The 17,826-nt window shown below is 56.7% G+C and overlaps 1 protein-coding gene across 3 annotated transcripts; it reads right to left on the bottom strand.

Annotated features, from left to right (window-relative positions):
* Positions 1–3,600: 3,600 nt before the first annotated feature.
* Positions 3,601–14,923, bottom strand: RHBDL1 (rhomboid like 1). 3 transcript variants are annotated; one of them, XM_077316751.1, is made up of 8 exons: positions 14,692–14,923; positions 10,078–10,245; positions 7,085–7,309; positions 6,535–6,683; positions 5,921–6,033; positions 4,438–4,538; positions 4,114–4,174; positions 3,601–4,024 (listed from the first exon to the last, which is right to left on the bottom strand). In XM_077316751.1, the coding sequence occupies exons 1-8, from the start codon at positions 14,728–14,730 to the stop codon at positions 3,753–3,755; spliced, it is 1,128 nt and encodes a 375-aa protein (XP_077172866.1). In that variant the 5' UTR covers positions 14,731–14,923; the 3' UTR covers positions 3,601–3,752. The 3 variants fall into 3 exon arrangements, with proteins under 3 accessions (XP_077172866.1, XP_077172867.1, XP_077172868.1); XM_077316752.1 differs by having other exon boundaries at positions 10,087–10,245; XM_077316753.1 differs by having other exon boundaries at positions 3,651–4,024; positions 7,085–7,304; positions 10,087–10,245.
* Positions 14,924–17,826: the final 2,903 nt, after the last annotated feature.

Genomic DNA, 17,826 nt, shown 5'->3' with positions numbered 1-17,826 from the left:
TACTCTTTCTTCCCCGTCCCCCGGCGCTACTAGTTTTCTGCTGGCGGGGAATTTCGGCAAATGGGGAGTGAGAGCAGGACTAGCAGCAGAACGAGAACTGCGTCCCTCTTCGCCTCCTGCGTGACAAAGACTAGGAAAAGGCGATTTGCCGCCCTTCTGTGACTACATTAAAAACTGAACGTTTAAGCTAAGACATGGATAGGTGCTGCCGTCTGGCGGCCAACCTGATAAACTACATGGCTAAAATTTTATAGGGCTCTAGGAGAGGCAGTTTGCACATTTCCAAATCCTCCCTGACTGTCGGGAGGGCGTGGGAATCCCTGTCCCATCCTCAAGAAGTTAAATTCCTGTGTGACATGGTACACTGTATGCACACTCCAACATGCTCAGGCACATAGCAGCGAGAGAACTTGTACATTCCTCCACGGGACTTCTCCAAGTGCTGTGATCTGAATCACCTTGTCTTTTATATAGATGTTTTGTTATGATTATGCCAATAAAAGTATTTGAATTTGTATATAAAGGCCCAGGTTACTATTTTACATCTTTAAATGAAGCACCTGGTGTTGAAAATGCAAACAATTGAGTCATGCATCAGCTGTCAACTACATTATTAGATGAGTGCGGCTTTTTCTTGTCTCCCGAAAAATAATGCCATTCTTCTAGTTGGCATCTCCATCCCCACCGCAGTCTCCAGTGCCAATATACTGCTGAGATTGGGGGCCAAGGTACCTCCAAAAGAATGGCCAGGTCAGCCAGATGGGTCCAGGGGCTTGCAGTTCAACTGGCGCATGGGGCACGGGAGGGGCTGTCATCTCAAAAGCAGGCCGTTATAGAGTTTCCCAGAGGAAGAGCAGATCTCTCGCCAGTAAAAAGGAACTATAGGATGGGTTCCCCATGGTGATCACAGGGAAAATCTTGCCTTAAGAGTCAAATGACTGAGAGGTTTTTGCTCAATGGACTCCGGGTGTCCCCTGGAACAGATTCCAGGTTCCCAAGAACCATGCCCCTGGGAGTCCTCTCTCCTGCATGGGCCAGACTGGAATGAAAAGGGTGCCTTTGTGCTCCTTGTCTTCCCCTTTCCCCTGTCGAGGCCACGAAGAATGCAAAAGGGATGCAGAAAGCCCTAAGCGAGGCCTCATTTAGACTGTGAGACCTTGCTATGCCCGCTTCTGTCCCATTTTAACCTTGTCATTTCCCAGGTTGGCCGCCAGACGGCAGCACTTCCTATCCTTAGCTCAGTCGAGCGGTCGCAATGCACAGTGCCTATGGAAGAGCAGGAGGTGCTGCCGTCTGGCGGCCACACTGATAATTGAACGGCTTAGCTAAAAAATGGATAGGAAGTGCTGCCATCCCGTGGCCAAACAGATGAATTACCACTCGTTGATTTTAGCGGGGAGAAAATCAGTGATTGGGGTTTTTGGGGACCCATGTCCCATCCTCAAGAAGTTCACATTCTGTGTGTGCATTCCACCATGCTCAGGCACATATCTGCTGGAGGAGAATTTGTTTTTAAAGGCCCAGGTTTTTATTTTGTATCTTTAAATTTATTATTATTATTATTTGATTTATTTGATTTAAAATAAGCCCCTGGTGTTGAAAATGCCCACAATTGAGTCAAGTATTGGCTGTCAACTACATTATTAGGTGGGCCCTGCTATTCCCCCCCCTGGGACTATTCTTTGCCTGTCTCCCCCCTCCAGTAAGGGAAAAGGAATGCCCTTCTTCTAATTGGCATCTCCACCCAACTGACTGCTCTTCCCAGGGTCCCCCAGGGCTTCAAAGAGGAAGGGAGTTGCTCCAGAACCGGAAACCATTTCCCCTAGAACCCCCAAATTCTGCCCCCACCGCAGCAGTCTAGAGATCAAGTGTGATTCCAGGGGATCCCCAGGTCCCACCTGCAGGCTGGCATCCCTAGAATCCCTTGTGCCTCTGGAGTCAATGGCTGCTTTGGAGGGGGGGGCTCTACTGCACCCCACTGAGATTCCCTCCCCACACTCTCCCCTCCCTGGGACCAGAAGGAAGCAGAGAACAAGTGAACCGCAGAGAGGGTGGGCCGGAGACGGCAGGGCCAGCAACATGCAGCCGAGGACAAAGCCAAATTTCCGTGCCCTGCATTGGGGGTAGGGAGAACAGGGCAAAACCTGGTTGCACAGGGCAGCCTTGCTGGCCGGCAACCAGGGGTTGCATTTGGAATGCAGCCTCGCCCTCGGTCCCCCCTGACCAACTTCTGGCCCTAGGAGGGGGGGAAAGTTGGAGCCCGGCAACTCCCCAGAGACTCCCAGCAGCCCTCTGGGCAGCCTGCCCCAGTGGGGTGGAGGCTTGTGGCCCCTGGAAGAAAAAGCCGGTGGGAAAAGATTGGTGTGCAAAATATTTATTCGTACGTCTCTCCCTCCCCGCTCCAGCAGGACACGTTTCAGATCCAGGCGGGGATTTCAGGCGTTCTCCTTCTCCCCCCTGTTCGTTCTACAGCGTGGTTCCCCTCAGCGGCCTGCCTCCCCTCTCCCCGGAGGGGCCAGAGGGCAGGGCCACGTGAGGGCCCTGCTGTGACACGGCCCCCAGAGCTCTTGGGCAAGGTGCCTCAGCCTGACCCCCGGCGGAAGAGCCCCTGCTTGGCGTGCAGAAGGTCCCCGGTTCCATCCCCAGGGGCATCTCCAGCTGAAAGGACCAGGCAGGAGGAGATGAGACGCTGGAGAGCCACTCATGCACTGGATTTGAACAAGGCCCTTCCTGGGAACGGAGGTGGGTCCACTCCATCTGAGGCTATTTCTCCGAGGGAAGGAGCAGGCTTTTGAAAGGAACCATTTTGGGGGGGAGAACAGAGGCAGGGCAAAGGAACGGGGAGGTAAGGGAGAGAAACGGCTTCTATCCTGCAGCATTTGCACTCGGGGCTTCACAGGGGGACATTTGGGGGGGGTACAGCAAACAATTTGCACCGTGACACAAGGGCATGCCTTGGGAACGATGGCGCGCTGGTCTATTTCCTCGACTTTGTGGGTCGAGCGCCAACTGGCCCCTGAGAGCCTTTGGGAGAAAGTGGGGTATAAATGCAAAAATAAATAAATAAATACGTGCCCCCTCAGAGATTAGATTTCGGGATCGTGAGGGCTTCCACGGTCACACATCACTTCTCTGTTTTACCTTTCTGGACATTGGCTACAATTGCCAGGCGGATCAGTGGAAGGGGAAATAAGCCCAGGAAAGTGGGAGCAAAAGGATTTCAGATGTCTAAACCAGAGGGGGTTTCTGCTCCAGAGAGAAATCCCCCTGCTCCTGCTACCACGTTGACACGGGAGCTCATCCGGGCCGAGCCGAGGGACCGGCTGTGGATTGTCGATCGCGGCCTCAAGTAGAAGGAGAGAGAACATCGACACCGAAGGGAAACCCGGGACCTTCTTGCCAATAAGGGCACAGAACGGCCCCCCTGCTTGCGAGGGAATCTTCTTTGGGGGAGAGCCAGGCATCCGCTCTGCAGCCGTCAGTGAAGACAGGCCTATGGGGATTCGGAGGAGAGGGAGGGGAGCGGGCTGCTGCTTGGATCGGGGCCGCCCCGCATCCGTGCCACCGTTGTGCTTGCCGGCAGGAGTTTGCGTGGGCTGCTGTCGGCTTCCGGCCACCAGATTCGGGGGAGTGCCGGCGGTGTTTCCTCGTGGGCTCCCGCCCTCACGGCTCCGGGCCGACCCCCCTGGCGTCTGCGGGGGGTGTTAATGGCACTTCCGGGGTGGGTGCTGAAGAAAGGACCGGGGCGGGGCCTAAGGGGGAGGCGGGATCTGCGCCCCGAGCAGGTCATAGGCGAAGACGTTCCAGAAGATGGCGAAGACCAAGAAGGTGGCGTAGGAGAGGAGGACGACCCACCAGCTGCACTGGTCTTGCAGGTTCTCCTCGTAGCTGCGCAGGATGGTGAGGCCCATGCTGATGCCCACGATCGCCCCTGCCAGGTGGGCCATAAAGCTGGGCTGGGGACCCGAAGAGGGCAACGGTGGGGAGAAACGCAGCCACACGGCCCGGCCCACCTCGGAACTCACTGCGGAGAGAGAGAGAGATGGGGACTCTGTCCCGGCCGAATCCCCCGTTAGGAAAATAAACACAGACCCAAAACGTCTGCATACTTACTACACACCAATGCCAAGACCATGCGGAGGAGTTTGTATGGGCAGCGCATCCCTGCCCAGTTCTGCAGAGAGAGACAAGATCCGAAACTGTCAGAAACGACCCATCTCTTAGCAGGTTCTCCAAATTAGAAATGCTTTGGCTAACGGACAGAATGCGATTCTGCTTCAAGCTGGCATGGGGTGCATCAGGGGCAGCCAAACTGTGGCTTTCCAAGTGTTCGTAGACTACAGTTCCCATGAGCCCCTGCCAGCACAGACTACCACCCTGCCCCGGTCAGGACCGGACAGTCCCCTGCCCTGCTCCTGAGTTCCCCGGAGGTCTCACCATGACGACGTTGGCCAGATGGGCGGAGCACAGAGCGTAGACGCCCCCCGAGCCCCCGACCAAAGGGGCTCTCATGTCCGTGATGGAGACGGTCAAGGAACCTGTGGATGGAGAGGGAGGGGCAGATCAGAACGGCCAGAGCCCAGGAGGTCACTCCAGAGGACACCCTTCAGCCACTCCTGAGACATACATGGGCCCCGTAATTTTGGGGGAAGAACGCACGTGCGAGATTAGCATTCTTACAATCTAACCCATGCAAACTACTGGAGTGCTTTGGGAGTTTTCCTAGTTCCTGTTTAGTCAGCTAAAGAAGCACAACATCCTCGGAAATCATTTTAAAAGCCCAGAGCAGGTATTTTTGCAAATCTTTGCCTGGGTCTGCTAAGAGCTACACTGCTCACTTGTAAGACCCTGCCGAGCCACAATCCAGGGGAGGGGTGGGGAGTATCTCAAATTAGAAAATATCTCAGCCATCAACTTACCAGGGAGTTACAAGCTCTGCTCCTTCACTGTCCACCCCCTTCTGCTGCAGGGGGCACTGGGTCTACCTTGCAGGGGTGTTCTGAAGACCCTAACAACGTGACCCCTGGAAGCAAAACCTCAAGGTTCAGCCGTGACCTTGGGTCCGGGTGGGTCCTACTCCAACCATCGCCTGCTTTTCCGAAGGGCCGCAGCAGGTGCAGCCGGGCGGATCCGAGCAGTTTCTCTTCCCCGGTGAGTTCGGCTGAGCCAGCAACTCTGGCGAAGGGAGGGGGTGGCAGGCTGACAAGGACTCCTTCGCCCTGCATCCCGGCTCCCCGCCTCTCCAAAGAGACCGACGGGTGAGTAATCCCCGCAGCTGTTTTAATTGCTGGGGAGCTGCAAGAACCACGATCCAGCCCTGGCAGTGTGGGAGGGGGGAGTGGAACAAGCAGGACGAGGGGGACAGATCTTTGCTGGGCTCAAGGGCTGCTGATTCGCAAGCGATCACAGCCAAAGCGACCACGAAACTCAATTTTTCCCGCACGACACGCAGAAGGAGAGGGCCTGGCTGCCTCCAGCCAGAGAAGGATGCCGAAGAAGTCTGAATCCCCCGCCCACAGTCTGTCGCACAGGAAAACGCCCCGCAGGCTGAAAGCTAGCAGCGAAGGGAAACACTCTGCACCTCCTCCCTTTCTTTCCTCTCCTGGCCTCTGGTCTGCAGGGAGTTGTCCGTGGGGGGGAGCAGTCTGAGAATCCAGCCCAGGGCACCCATGCTTATCCCTAGAAGCCATCTCCCCCACAGGGCAAATCCCTACAGACTCCCATCAGCAAGGGGAGGGAGATCCAAGGGTGGATCCCCTGGCTCATCCGAGCGGGGTCCCTGGTTTTGCCCCCACTTGCTGCCCTGACCTGCAACCCCCCCCCTCCACTCTGAAACAAACAACAAAGAATTTTGTGGTGTCTGCAAAGCTGAGGCTGCTGCCCGACACGGCAAAAGCGGGAAGGCCTCGGCGTAGCTCACCTGCCAAGACTCCCGCCAGGTAGAGGAAGCTGATGCGAAGGACGCCGTGGACCATCTCCAGGGGGATCCCGATCATCAGCTGCAGGAGGGTGTTGAAGCCCAGCTGTTCCAGCCTAGGAGAAAGCACAAGGAGAGGGGAGATGCCGCCTCTGTCCAGCCACGGCCTGAAGACCACCAGGGTCCTGCGGAAGAACAGGAAGCCTACTTTTCAGTGCCACTGGGATTCTGCAAATCGGGGCTTAGTCCTCAGGCAGCACTCCTGGGACTGCACGGTTTGTCTGTTCGGTCCAGAAATGAGGAACAGCTGCGTTTTTTTAGACCTTGCTTTTCACTACCCAGCAAACCCATTTCCCTTCCTCTCCCCCTAAAAAGACACACCCTGCGAGATCGGTGGGGGCTGGGAGATCCCTGAGAGAACTGCTCTAAAAGGACTGCGACTAGACCAAGTCTTAGCTAACTCCCCGCAGTGCCAAAGGGTGGCCTTCCTTCGCCTTGCCAGACTGTTCCCCCTGCCCCTGGCTGCATCGTGCCCCCAGCAACATTGCCCTCCCTGTTGTTTGTCTGTTTTCCCGTTCCTCTCCCATCAGGGCGGGGGGACAACAGCAGGTACTTACCCCACGTGCATGAACATGTAGGTCAAAAACCGCCAGGCGCGGGCGCGGTGTCCCGGGTGATACACCAGGGGGCTCTTCATGTACTCTGGGTGGTAGGTTTGCAGCACCCATTTGTTCAGGCGGGCGCCGTAGCAGAGGAAAACAATGATCTAAAGCAAGGAGGAGAGGGGAGGGGAAAGGGGCCGAATCTGGACGGGTGGCTGGAAGCGGAGATCCCACAAGAATCCCCCAAAGCTGAAGAGCACCGTACTGTCCCTGAAAAACCAGCTTCCCAAGAGTTTGTTTGTTAAAAACAAGTTCCTAGTCCTCAAGTTTGTACGGTGGCGGAAAGGGACATCAAGGCACGGCTGACTTCCGGCCAGCCCATAGGGTTTTCAAGTCAAGAGACATTCCAAAGTGGCAAAACCATGTTTCTAGACCTCATGAGTATCACGGGAGAGCGGGAAACAGGCTACAACCAATGGCTCCTCTTCCTCCCACTTGCAGTACGCCCCCCAGTGGCGCTCCGTGGGACTACGGGACAGCCCTCCCTGCCCCCCTGCCCCCTTACCTGGGTCAGCGTGACGACGGCCATGAACACGGGCGGAGGGCAGGTGCGGTGCTGGTAGAAGTACCACCGGCGGTCCATCTCGCAGGGCAGGATCTCGTAGGCCACGTAGCGCACAAAGCGCTTGTAGAAGCCCAGGCCGGTCTCGTCCAGGAGGCCATCGTGGGGCAGCGCCCTCTGCCCGTTGGCTATGGCCCGCTTGAAGCTGCTGGACCTCTTGCTGCTGATCTGCAAAGACAGAGCTTGACAGGAGTCGGCGGGTAGCTGACCGCGACAAACTGCTCCCCCCACCCCAAGCTGTGGCTCTCCAGAGGTCTGCTGACTACAATTCCCATGAGCCCCTGCCTTCATGGTGCCTATGGGTGTCTGCCGTTGAGTACACCTTTTCCCTGCTTGCCTCCAGAACCGAGAGAATGAAAGAACAGAACAGTTAGGCAGTTAGGCAGGACTCTCTCTCCTCTCTTTCTATACAAAGTTGGTGTCTCTTCATAGTACAACTCTTGGATTCCTCGGAGCAGCCTGGTGCTCCGCTCTCTTTGCACATTGAAACTCAGCCGACGCAGGGCCGGTTTGATATGAAGCACTTCCCATCTAGCTTGGCTGCTCAGGGACGGATCCTGTGATGGTAGCTTTTCTTATTCAGCCGTCCAAGCACAGTTAGGGGCATGACTTTAGAGTCATGATAGATCAGGGCTACTAAAGAAAACAAACGTGGGCAGAACTGATTCCTGCAGAGCTGTTGAGGCATAAGGAGAGCGGCGTAAAAAAGAGGCAGTGAAGGAAGGCCACGAATGCGTCAATAGCACAATGAAGAGCGTTTAAATAACCCACTGTTACATTGAGCTTGGCATCGCCTGCTTGGACTGGCAACAATTCTCCAGGGTCCCCTGCAGACCCAGTCTGGTGCAGCGGCCTTGAATCTGGAGAACTGGGTTGGATTCCCCGTTCCTCCTCCACGTGCAGCCAGCTGGGTGACCTTGAGTCAGTCCCAGTTCTCCGAGAGCTCTCTCAGCCTCACCTACCACACAGGGTGTCTGTGGGGAGGGGAGGAGAGGAAGGGAAGGCAACTGGAAGCTGCTTTGAGACTCCTTTGGGTAGTAAAAAGGCAGGGGATAAAGCCCCCTAGCTCTTCTTCTCCTTTCCCAAGGCCTCCCACCTGAGTTACCTGGACGGGCAGGTAGCTGTGAGTTCCTGCACTGAGCAGGGAGGTTGGACTTGATGACCCTGGAGGTCCCTTCCAACTCTGTGGTTTTATGAACGCCCAGGTTTCTCCCGGGTCAGTCGTCTGGCGGAGAGCCACTGGGACCTTGGACAGCTCCTCTTCTGGCTCAAGGACAAGAGAGCCCTTTGCGGAGATTGGAGGAAGCCACAAGAAAAGCAAAGGGACGGCTCCATTCGGGAATCCAATTCCGGAGCCGACGAGGCCGGGCCGATCAGATTTCACCACTCAGCTGGGCCATTTAGGGATAAATTATTGCGGATTAGGCATTCAGCGACGGGTTCTTTAACTCCGAAAGATATCTGGGGTAGACACTCTGAAAAAGTCATTTGGGGGGGGGGGGTCCAAACTGTCAGGGTTTCAGTTTGGAGATGAAGGAACTTTTATTGGGCAAACGGCCCCTGATCTCCCCCCACCCTCAAATACACATGGGGGCTGAATTTCAAGAGGCCAGCAGAATGCAGAAGAAAAAGCTGCCGTGTATAGCTTCTAGCACACATAGGATGCAATTTTTTACAGTTCTTAATTGAATTAAATGGGCCCATCGCTCACCAACGGAATAAAACATACGGCGGAGCTTATTAATTCCAATCTTATTCACTCGAGGCAGGGGGGACGGAGTATCGAGTAATGAAACAATGACCCGAATGACAGGTTCTAGCCACAGTAGAAGGCCACCAATCTGTGGGATCTCTCTCATGGGAAGGCCGTGGAAAGACCGTGGTCAAATTTCTCGCAATATATTTTAGAAGCCGCTGTGGCTAATTTTCCCAGGGAGATTTCAGCAAGCCGAGACTGCAGTACAGCTTCTGCACCCCGCCAGCAGAAATCTAGCTCTCCAGGCCCTACAACGTCAACGCCCCACATCCTTTCGATAGGCCTTGATGAGTATGGCTCATCTCCTTTAAAAATGGGGGCTGTCCTCTCATGTCAAGCTGGCCCACGGGATTACGTGTTAAGAGCCTGCTCGAGAAACCAGCCCTTCCTTCCTTCCTTCCTTCCTTCCTTCCTTCCTTCCTTCCTTCCTTCCTTCCTTCCTTCCTTCCTTCCTTCCTTCCTTCCTTCCTTCCTTCCTTCCTTCCTTCCTCCCTCCCTCCCTCCCTCCCTCCCTCCCTCCCTCCCTCATGTTGTTATTGTAGCATGCAACGGTTTTAGGAAATTAATGGAATGACACCAACGAGGAGGAGGAGGGAGAGTTTGGAACAGGTTTCCCAAGGATGTGCCAGACTGCTCAAAGCTCGCGTTCTGCTTTGCCTGGAGATTCCCTTTCTTGAAAACAAAAAATAAATCAAGCTGACCACCCACGGCTGGTCTGCTCACTTTGTCAGAGGCAAACAACACCCTCCCGTTTGCCAGTCCCATTCTGCTGCCGCTCTCCGAGGCGCATAAACCAGGTTTGGAACCCGGGTTAGGGGAAGGAATCCCAGTTTAGGATTTCCCTGCCCAAAACACACGTCACCCCGGAGCCACCTGAGATTTTCACAGCTACTTCCCCTCCGAGCGCTAACCGGGGCCGACCCTCCACAGCTTCTGAGATCTGATGGGATCCAACTAGCCAGGGCCATAACAAGCCAGACAAAAAATGTTGAGGAAATGATCTGTTTTCACTTCAAGGTTCAAGAAAACATTCTCCGCCTGCCTCTCCAAGCCCTCCTCCTGAAAGGAGACCACTAAGATGGGGGCGACCGCAGAAAGGGCCCTGTCCTCCCTTCCCACAGGGCCATGGGCGATCGCTAAGGTGAAAGGCCCGCCTTCCCGTGCAGCGGATGGTACTCACGCCACTGACCAGGTCTACGAGCTCCTGATAGCAGATCTGCCCCTCGTCGTTGCTGTGAGCCAGTGCCACCAGCATCTCCAGCTTGGCGGGGTCCAGAGGCAGTTCATGGCTGTGTACCAGGCTGGCAAAGGTCTCCACGCCAATGAAACCGGTGTTTTCGGGATCAAGCTGCCAAAAGACGAGCAAGAATGAAGGCGGGGAACAGAGCAATGGCCCCCGGAATCAGTTAGGAGGAGAGCTGGTTATTTATACCCCACTTTTCACACACACCCAGAGGAGTCCCTAAGCGGCTTACAAACCTCTCTCGACAGCAGACAACCTGTGAGGTCAGTGGGGCTGGGAGAGCTCTGAGAGAGCTGCTCTGTGAGAGCATCTCTAAAAGAACCATGACTGGCCCAGGGTCACCCAGCTGGCTGCATGTGGAGGAGGAGTGGGGAATCAAACCTGGCTCTCCAGATTAGAGTCTGCCCCTTTTTAGCCACTACGCCACGCTGGGTCTCCTGGCTAGAATGAAGAGCCGGCCTTGAGTTGGCAAAGATGCATCTACTTGGGGCATAATTAGAAAATAATTAGTCAGTTAAACTGCGAGGTGTCTCTCTCTCTCTCCTCCCTCTCTCCCCTTTCAAGGTTGTGAAGCAGCTGGTGCTCGGCTCCTTGGCATATTTAAACTCTGCCAACAGGTTTGTGAGGATAAAACGGAGAAGGGGACCAGGTAGGATGCATTGGGTCCCCATTGGGGGGAAAGGCAGGAGATAAATAAAGACAAGATGTCATGGGGAGCATCCTTATGCAGTGCATCCCTCGTCAACTTTGCGGGAAAATGTCAACCTTGAAACGTTTTTGGCCCTTTGGGGTCGCGGAGCCGCACGTGGCCCTGTTGAGGGGCCCGGTGTCTCCCACGGTTAATCGATGTGACAAACCCATCCTTGGCGATGCAAAGCAAATGACGTTCTGCTGCCTCGTCCCGGACCCGGCTCAGCCTGGCTGCACCACGGCTCGCTCGGAGGAACGATCCTGTGCGTTTAAATAAAAACACACCCGGGCCCATAACCCTCAGGAGCAGGGACCCCAAATAAACCAAGGGGAAAGGAGGCGAGGAAAGAGAAGCTGGCATCTCCCCGCCAACTGAACCGGCCTGCCCGGGGCTTCGCCAGCGCCCCGGGTTGGAAGCGTGTGGCACAGCCAGTGAGACGAAATTATTCTACGAATCGTATTGTTTTTGTCATGTTCTGCCCCCGGGGAAATAAGCGCAGAGCGAGCTGGTAACGTCCTTGTGGAACCGGCAGGCGGGAGAGCGCCAGAGGAGGAGGCAGAAGAGAAACACATGTGCAAAATATGGGCAGGTATTCGTCGCCGAGCTGGTGGCAGAGATCTCAGAAAGCAGGGTGAACCCCTGGAGGCAGATTTTAAGAAAAGTGGCACATGCGCACACATGCGCGGTCACCTGCTTTCCTTGACTTGACAGCCTCACGGCCCGGGCGACTGCAAAGAGACACCCATGCGGTGTCCCCGCCACTTCTCTAGGGCTTCTGCAGGGGGCGCTGCCTAGCGGCATGGAGTCTGTTCATTCTCCCGAACTCAGTGCCCGCAGGCTACAAGAAAATCACCAGAATGTCTAAATAACCACCCTTGGGTTTGCTCCACCATACAAGGACATGGGGCTGCCAGCTCTGAGTTCAAAGACCTGGAGATTTTTTTGGGAGGGGGAGGGTTGGGAAAGAAGGGGCCTCAGCCCTCAGGCCACAGTGTCCCCCCCCAAAAAAGGCAGCCATTTTTGGGAGGGGAGCTGGCCTCCGTTGTCCAGAGATCAGCTGTAAGAGCGAAGCATCTCCAGGCCCCACCTGGAGGTTGGGATCCCTAATGGGACATAAAGGCATGCAGGGGGCATCCAGGAGGAATCCCCATGGGCGCTTCAGGGAGCAAAGTTTGGGAAAAGCAGCCACCGCCATAGATTGGGGCCAGCCCATATTTTGTCATTGACAAATCACGTCAATATTGTCAACTTGGGCCAGTAGCCGCTCTCCAGGGTCTCCGCCAGAGGTCTATCCCATCTCCTCCTGCCTGGTCCTCTCAAGCGGAGATGCTGGGGATTGAACCGGGGACCTGCTGCGTGCCAAGCAGGGGCTCTTCCACAGAGCAAAAGGGCCTGCTCTCAGAAAGCCAAAATCACACACAGACGCTCCATCTTGCCTGCTGCAATTCTGTTCCTTCTCTCTCCCCAGCATTTCTCATTCTATGGAAAGGGCGCTTCCACGCATGCTAAATAATGCAATTTCCAGCCACGCCAGCAACCCCTCAAGAGGGTTTTGCTGTTCCACAAATCTCATGGCCAGCTGCGTTGGAAGGACCAGAAAAGTGCTTTATTCTGCTGTGTGCAGAACCAGGCAACATCGTGCATCTCACCAGAGCATTGCCAACATGGTGTTGTGGTTAAGCGTGGCGCATTCTAATCTGGCAAGCCGGGTTCGATTCCCTGCTCCTCCTCCGCATGCCGCCAGCTGGGCGACCGTGGGCCAGTCCCAGCTCTCTCAGAGCTGCTGTCACAGAGCAGTTCTCACAGAGCTCTCTCAGACCCACCCACCTCACAGGGAGAGGAAGGGAGTTCATAAGCCACTTTGGGACTCCTTCAGGTCCGGTGGGAAAAGTTGGCAAATTTGGATCCAAATCTGGATAGATGGATCCAAATCTGGATTTCGAGGGGAGCCCCACTGCAGACAGAGCCATGGGGCCACTATCCTGGACGCAAATCTTAAAGGCTCAAGGACTCACACAGCTACCGGAGACACTAAGGCCAAGACCCCAGAGAGCATGGTTAAAAGGGGGAGGGTCTTGCCGTCCGGGGGCTACCCTAAGGCTCCTAACATACGGTAAATGCCGGCAGCAGCCCCTCAGCTCCTGGCATCTGCTCTTCACCTCTCCCTTGGGAAGGCCGCTGGGGGAGTCTCGAAGCCGTTCATGTGGATTATTTAGGTCAGCACATTAGAAAACTCGTCCGCGGCCCTCTGCTCCTCCCTCCATGCCGTCAACCCCGGTACACCGAGCGAGGTTTACGGAGGCCCCGGTAACCATGCACTGGGACCCAGGGGCAGACCTGGCCTGCGAATCTGTCCTGGAGGTGACGCCTGGTCATTTTTTGGCTCGCCCACGAGACGGATCGCAAGCCCCCCGTTGCTCATGGCGCTGTTATTAGAGAAGGACTCAGCCGCCTGCCAGGCTGGCCCACCGGCACAACCCAAAATGAAGCCTGCCGTGGAGAGCAGGCATGACATGGGGGAAGGGACTCAAGTAGATGACTCCAGTGAGTGAGCCAAGCTGCGTGGTGCAGCCATCCCTTTTGCTTTCAAGATTCCCCAAATATGTTAGCCAGGGCTGGCAGAGGAGGGGAGGATTGCTGGCCTTTCTCACCCCTTCTGCCACGGGATTTCCAAATCGACGGGCACGTGACCAAACCCTCCAGATTGGCGCCTGTTTTCGCAGGCCCAGAAGGACGCTTGAAATCCCCCGTTATTTAACAGACGCTCGCCTCAGGCGAAGGAAAACACCGCCGGTTGTATTTTCGGTTTCACTTGCCAATTGGAGACGGACCCCGGAACAACGCTCCGAAGGAACCGTGACGCAGAGGCTCCAGAGGCAATCAGCCCCTTGAGATGTCCCATCACTTGGCAGGCTAAGACCCCTCCCGAAAGACAGCTTATTCGCTTTAGGGACAGTGGTCTCCTGGAGAAGCAAAAAAGCCTCTCTCTGTGTGTTTTGGAGGCCTGGGTTCAAATCCCTCCTCTGGCAAGGTGCTCGCTCACTGGGTGAGGACAAGTCACTCTCTGCTGGCTTAAACTTCCTCACAGGGTTGTTGTGAAGATGGAAGGCGAAGTGAGCTCTACTTTAGAAATGAACGCCAACCCTGTAGAGATGGACTTCCTCGGCAACCAAATGAGGTGCTGAGGTTGCCAGAGAACCCACGTCCCTCCGAGAGACTTTCTGCCTGCCAAGGAGCTCCCGAGACCCTCAAGGAGAGCAACCAGGCTCCAGTTCCCAAGTGGCCGGGAGATGTCTGCCAGCGTGGCCAGGGAGGACCCGGTCCCTGCGTTCCCCAACTGGGCACGGCGCCACCTTGCCAACCTCTAGCGCAATCCTCCTCCTTTCAGTCTCGGCCCTCAGCAGCAACAGGGCGCTTATGGAGGAGGTCCGCTTGCCAGTAGGGGAGCTCACCACCCGGAGGTCCCCCCCCCCCGGGGCCCCAACTCCAGGTTGCCAACTCCAGGTGGGGAAAGTCCTGGAGATCCGGGGATGGAACCAAGAGCCCTCCCTCCAAAGCGTCCCTTTTCTGCAGGAGCGCCGATCTCTGTGCTACCGGAGGGGATCTCCAGGTCCCGCCGGGAGGCTGGCATCCCCTAGCGCCGCAGCAAGGCGGTGGCGTGCAGAGCCCAGCTCCGGTCCAGGGCTCCCCCCCCATCCCTACCGCAGGGCTGCCCTCCGGGTGCCCCCCTCCCTGCCCCGCGCACCTGCCTGCTGCGCCCCCGGGGCCACCTTGCCCAATCCTGCAGCCCCCCGTGGCCGTGGCCGTGCCCTCTCCCCCGCGGTGGGCATCGGCGCACGTGTTGCGGGGCCCAGGCTCACCTGCTCCTGGATGAGCTGCAGCAGCGAGCTCCTCTCCATATACCTGCCGGCCGGGGGGGCGGCGGGGAGGGAGGCGGCGGCGGCGGGCGGGCACCGGCGGGCACCGGGGAGGGCGGCCGGTTGCGGCCGCCGCGGGCGACTCCCTCGTCTGTGTGGCTGGCAGGCGGCGGGCGGGCGTTGCGCAGGAGCGGGAGCCGAGCCGAGCCGCTTCTCTCTGGCGACGGGAGCCCGGCGCGCACGCTGCGGCGCTTCAGCCCCCTCTGGCGGGGAGAGAGACGCCCAGGGCCGCCCGCCCCCCGCTCCGCCCCCCGCCCGGCCCCCCCGAGGGACCGCCTGGCCCACCCCAGACGGGGGCGAGGACAAAAGGGCCCCCGGGAGCCCCCGCGCCAAGCCCCTGCACAGACCCCCCTGGAGGGTCTCCAGACCACGGCGATCTTCGGGGTGGTCTTCAGAGGGAGGCCCCCCTCCCTGGTTCTGGCCACTCTCTCTTTCTCCCTCTAAAGCCTACCCTACAGGGTTGTTTGGAAGGGCGAGGGGGAGGGAAGGCATTTGCCACATCCTGAGACTGGACCCAGCTCGTTTCTGGACCTCAAACCCACTGGGCAGGCAGACAGTCCCCGTTGAAGGATGTGGCAGGTGGTGACGGGAAGAGACCTGGAGAGCAGCTGCCAGCCCGAGCAGGCAATTCCGACTCTGCTGGACGGAGATTCTGGTTCAGTACCAGGCAGTTTCATGCATTAGCCTGTGGGGTCTCCAACCTTTTTCCATCTACAGGGTCACCATTCTGCATCCTGTTTGCGGCTTGCCATGCTGTTCTGATCCACATCAGCGACCCCTTGAAAGTGGTTTTTGCCATTTCAGACAGGAGTGCTGAACGCACCCCCAGACTTGGGCCCTAGTCATCCAAAAACATAACATAAATATCCTGCTCTGCACCAGGCGAAAATCTCTGCAAACTGGGTGCCTGCCCTTCAGGGGGACGTAGATGCCAGCGTTCCCCTCTTTGGCTGGAGCTGTGCCTCAAAGGGCCGCTCAGCTTGACAGGCCCTGGTTCTTCGGCGTGTGCCGACTTCCTCGCCCCCCGATTCAAGCCGTGCGAAGGCAGTCCTGGGACCGGTGCCAGGCGGGGATGGCGGGGGCACCTGAGCGCTCCTTCCGGCTGGTTAAGCTCACCTGGGAGGTGGAGATAGGAGGCGGCTGGCGCTGCAGGGAGGTCAGCAGTGCGTGGAGAGCCCTGAATATTCATCTCCGCCCGATCCATATTCACACTTTTCAGAGGTCGGGCAGCATGGGAGATTTCCTTGGTCTTCTGCACCGAGAGAAGGCCGGGGGAAATCCAGAGGGGGTCATGGGCTCCGGGTATGTACGATACCCCAGGCTCCCCCCAAATCTCAAAACTGCAGGTGGCCCCCAAGTTCTAGCCTAACAGTGGAGAATCCATCTGCATGTGCTCAAAACAGCAGACATTAAATATTGGGGGTTGGACTAGATGGCCTCTATGGCCCCTTCCAACTCTATGATTCTATGATCGTGGGTACAATCTGAGATACCTCTGAGCTTAATCTGGAGCTGCGTGTCAAAAATGACGTGGAAGACTCAAAGGAGAAAATCTACAGCCGGTGGATAATGGAGCACACCCGGCTCCTACTCTTAGGCCCTGCTCCTCCTGTATCCTTCAGATGCAAAGCAGCAACGAGCTCTGCCTGAAAGCTGCACCATGCTGGCTTCAAGCAACAAGCAATCCCTGCCTGAGCACCCACTGTCTCCAGGGGAACCGACCTCTGGAGTCTGGAGGTGAGCTGGAACTCTGGTGGGTTTCCGGGTCCCACCTGGAAGCTGGGATCCCTAACATTTGTTCCTGGAGAGTAGCCCAGGTGACATCCCCGGGCGCCCTCCAGAGGACCCTGTCCCGACGCGCATCTGCGCAGGATGCTGAGCGCGTACACAGGACGATGCGGGGAGGACTGCAACTTAGACAGCCCCAGTAGCAGCAGCAGCTTCTGCGAGTAATAATAGTACAACATCAGTAGAAAAGGCGGGGGTGGAAAACACACATGCCGACCCGCCGCTTTCTGTTAAATAGGCACGGAGTATTTTCTCATTATGCGTGCCGGTCACAACGGTGTGCTAAATTGGTGCCGAGTGCCAAGCGTGTCTGTTTGGAAGGGCAACACACAACCTCGAACCGGCGGCGCCGTTAACGGGGCTTTGGAAACGGGAATGCCGGGAGGGAGGAAAATGTCGCACGACCAGAGACCCTACGCGGGCTTGACCTGAGATAGCAGGAAGGAGCATCTTTTGACATGAAATTTTGGGAAACCCTTTGACACAGGTGTTGTTGGGGGACGACAACATGCCCCGAGATCTCCTGACAGGCAACAGTGGATTTAGGATTTTCTGAAAATCAGTATCCCGAGACGGCAGGATGCAGTCAGGTTGCCCTCTCTACCTTGGGAAACCTTTGGAGATTTGGGGAGTGGGTGAATTTCAATGGGGAATAGTGCCATAAAGCAGGGTAGCCAAACTGTGTCTCTCCAGGTGCCCGTGGACTGCTCATGGGAACTGTAGTCCATGGACATCCAGAGAGCCCCAGTTTGGCCACCCCTGCTAGAGTCCACCTTCCTACGGAAACAATGGATCCGGGGGGGCCCAGAGATCAGTTGTTAGTGCAGGATCTCCAAGTCCTGTCTTAGGGTGGCTCCCAGCCACTGGCAGGATCTGGAGGGGGTGGGGAGGGTTGCCAGATCCAGCTGGAGGAAGGCTTGGAGACTTGGGGTTGGAGCCTGAGGGGCCCGGTGACATCAACGGGGCACAAAGCATCCATAAATAAATAAATAAATTTCCTCCAGAACTGAGCTCTAGTCCCCGCCTGGAGATTGGCAACCCCAGAAGCAGGCAACCCCTGGCCCACATGCTTAGATTTACCTGACCCCCTTTGCAAGACCCCGTCTCTGAGGCCGCGGCATCGAAACAGAGCGGGGACTCAGGCTGCCCAAACGCGGCCCTGGCACTCCTCTAGCCTCAGCGAACATCCTTTTAATCTTCCCAGCAGCCCAGGAGGACCCCGCCTGCCCCTCTCCCCTCCCTGCGTGGGGGCTTCAAAACCTATTAATCCGCCTGCCTTAGTGCGCCGCC

This window comes from Paroedura picta, chromosome 17 (assembly GCF_049243985.1).
Source record: "Paroedura picta isolate Pp20150507F chromosome 17, Ppicta_v3.0, whole genome shotgun sequence".
Classification (NCBI taxonomy): domain Eukaryota; kingdom Metazoa; phylum Chordata; class Lepidosauria; order Squamata; family Gekkonidae; genus Paroedura; species Paroedura picta.
Note: the sequence above shows the minus strand (reverse complement) of the source record. Positions and strands in the feature narration are given on the sequence as shown.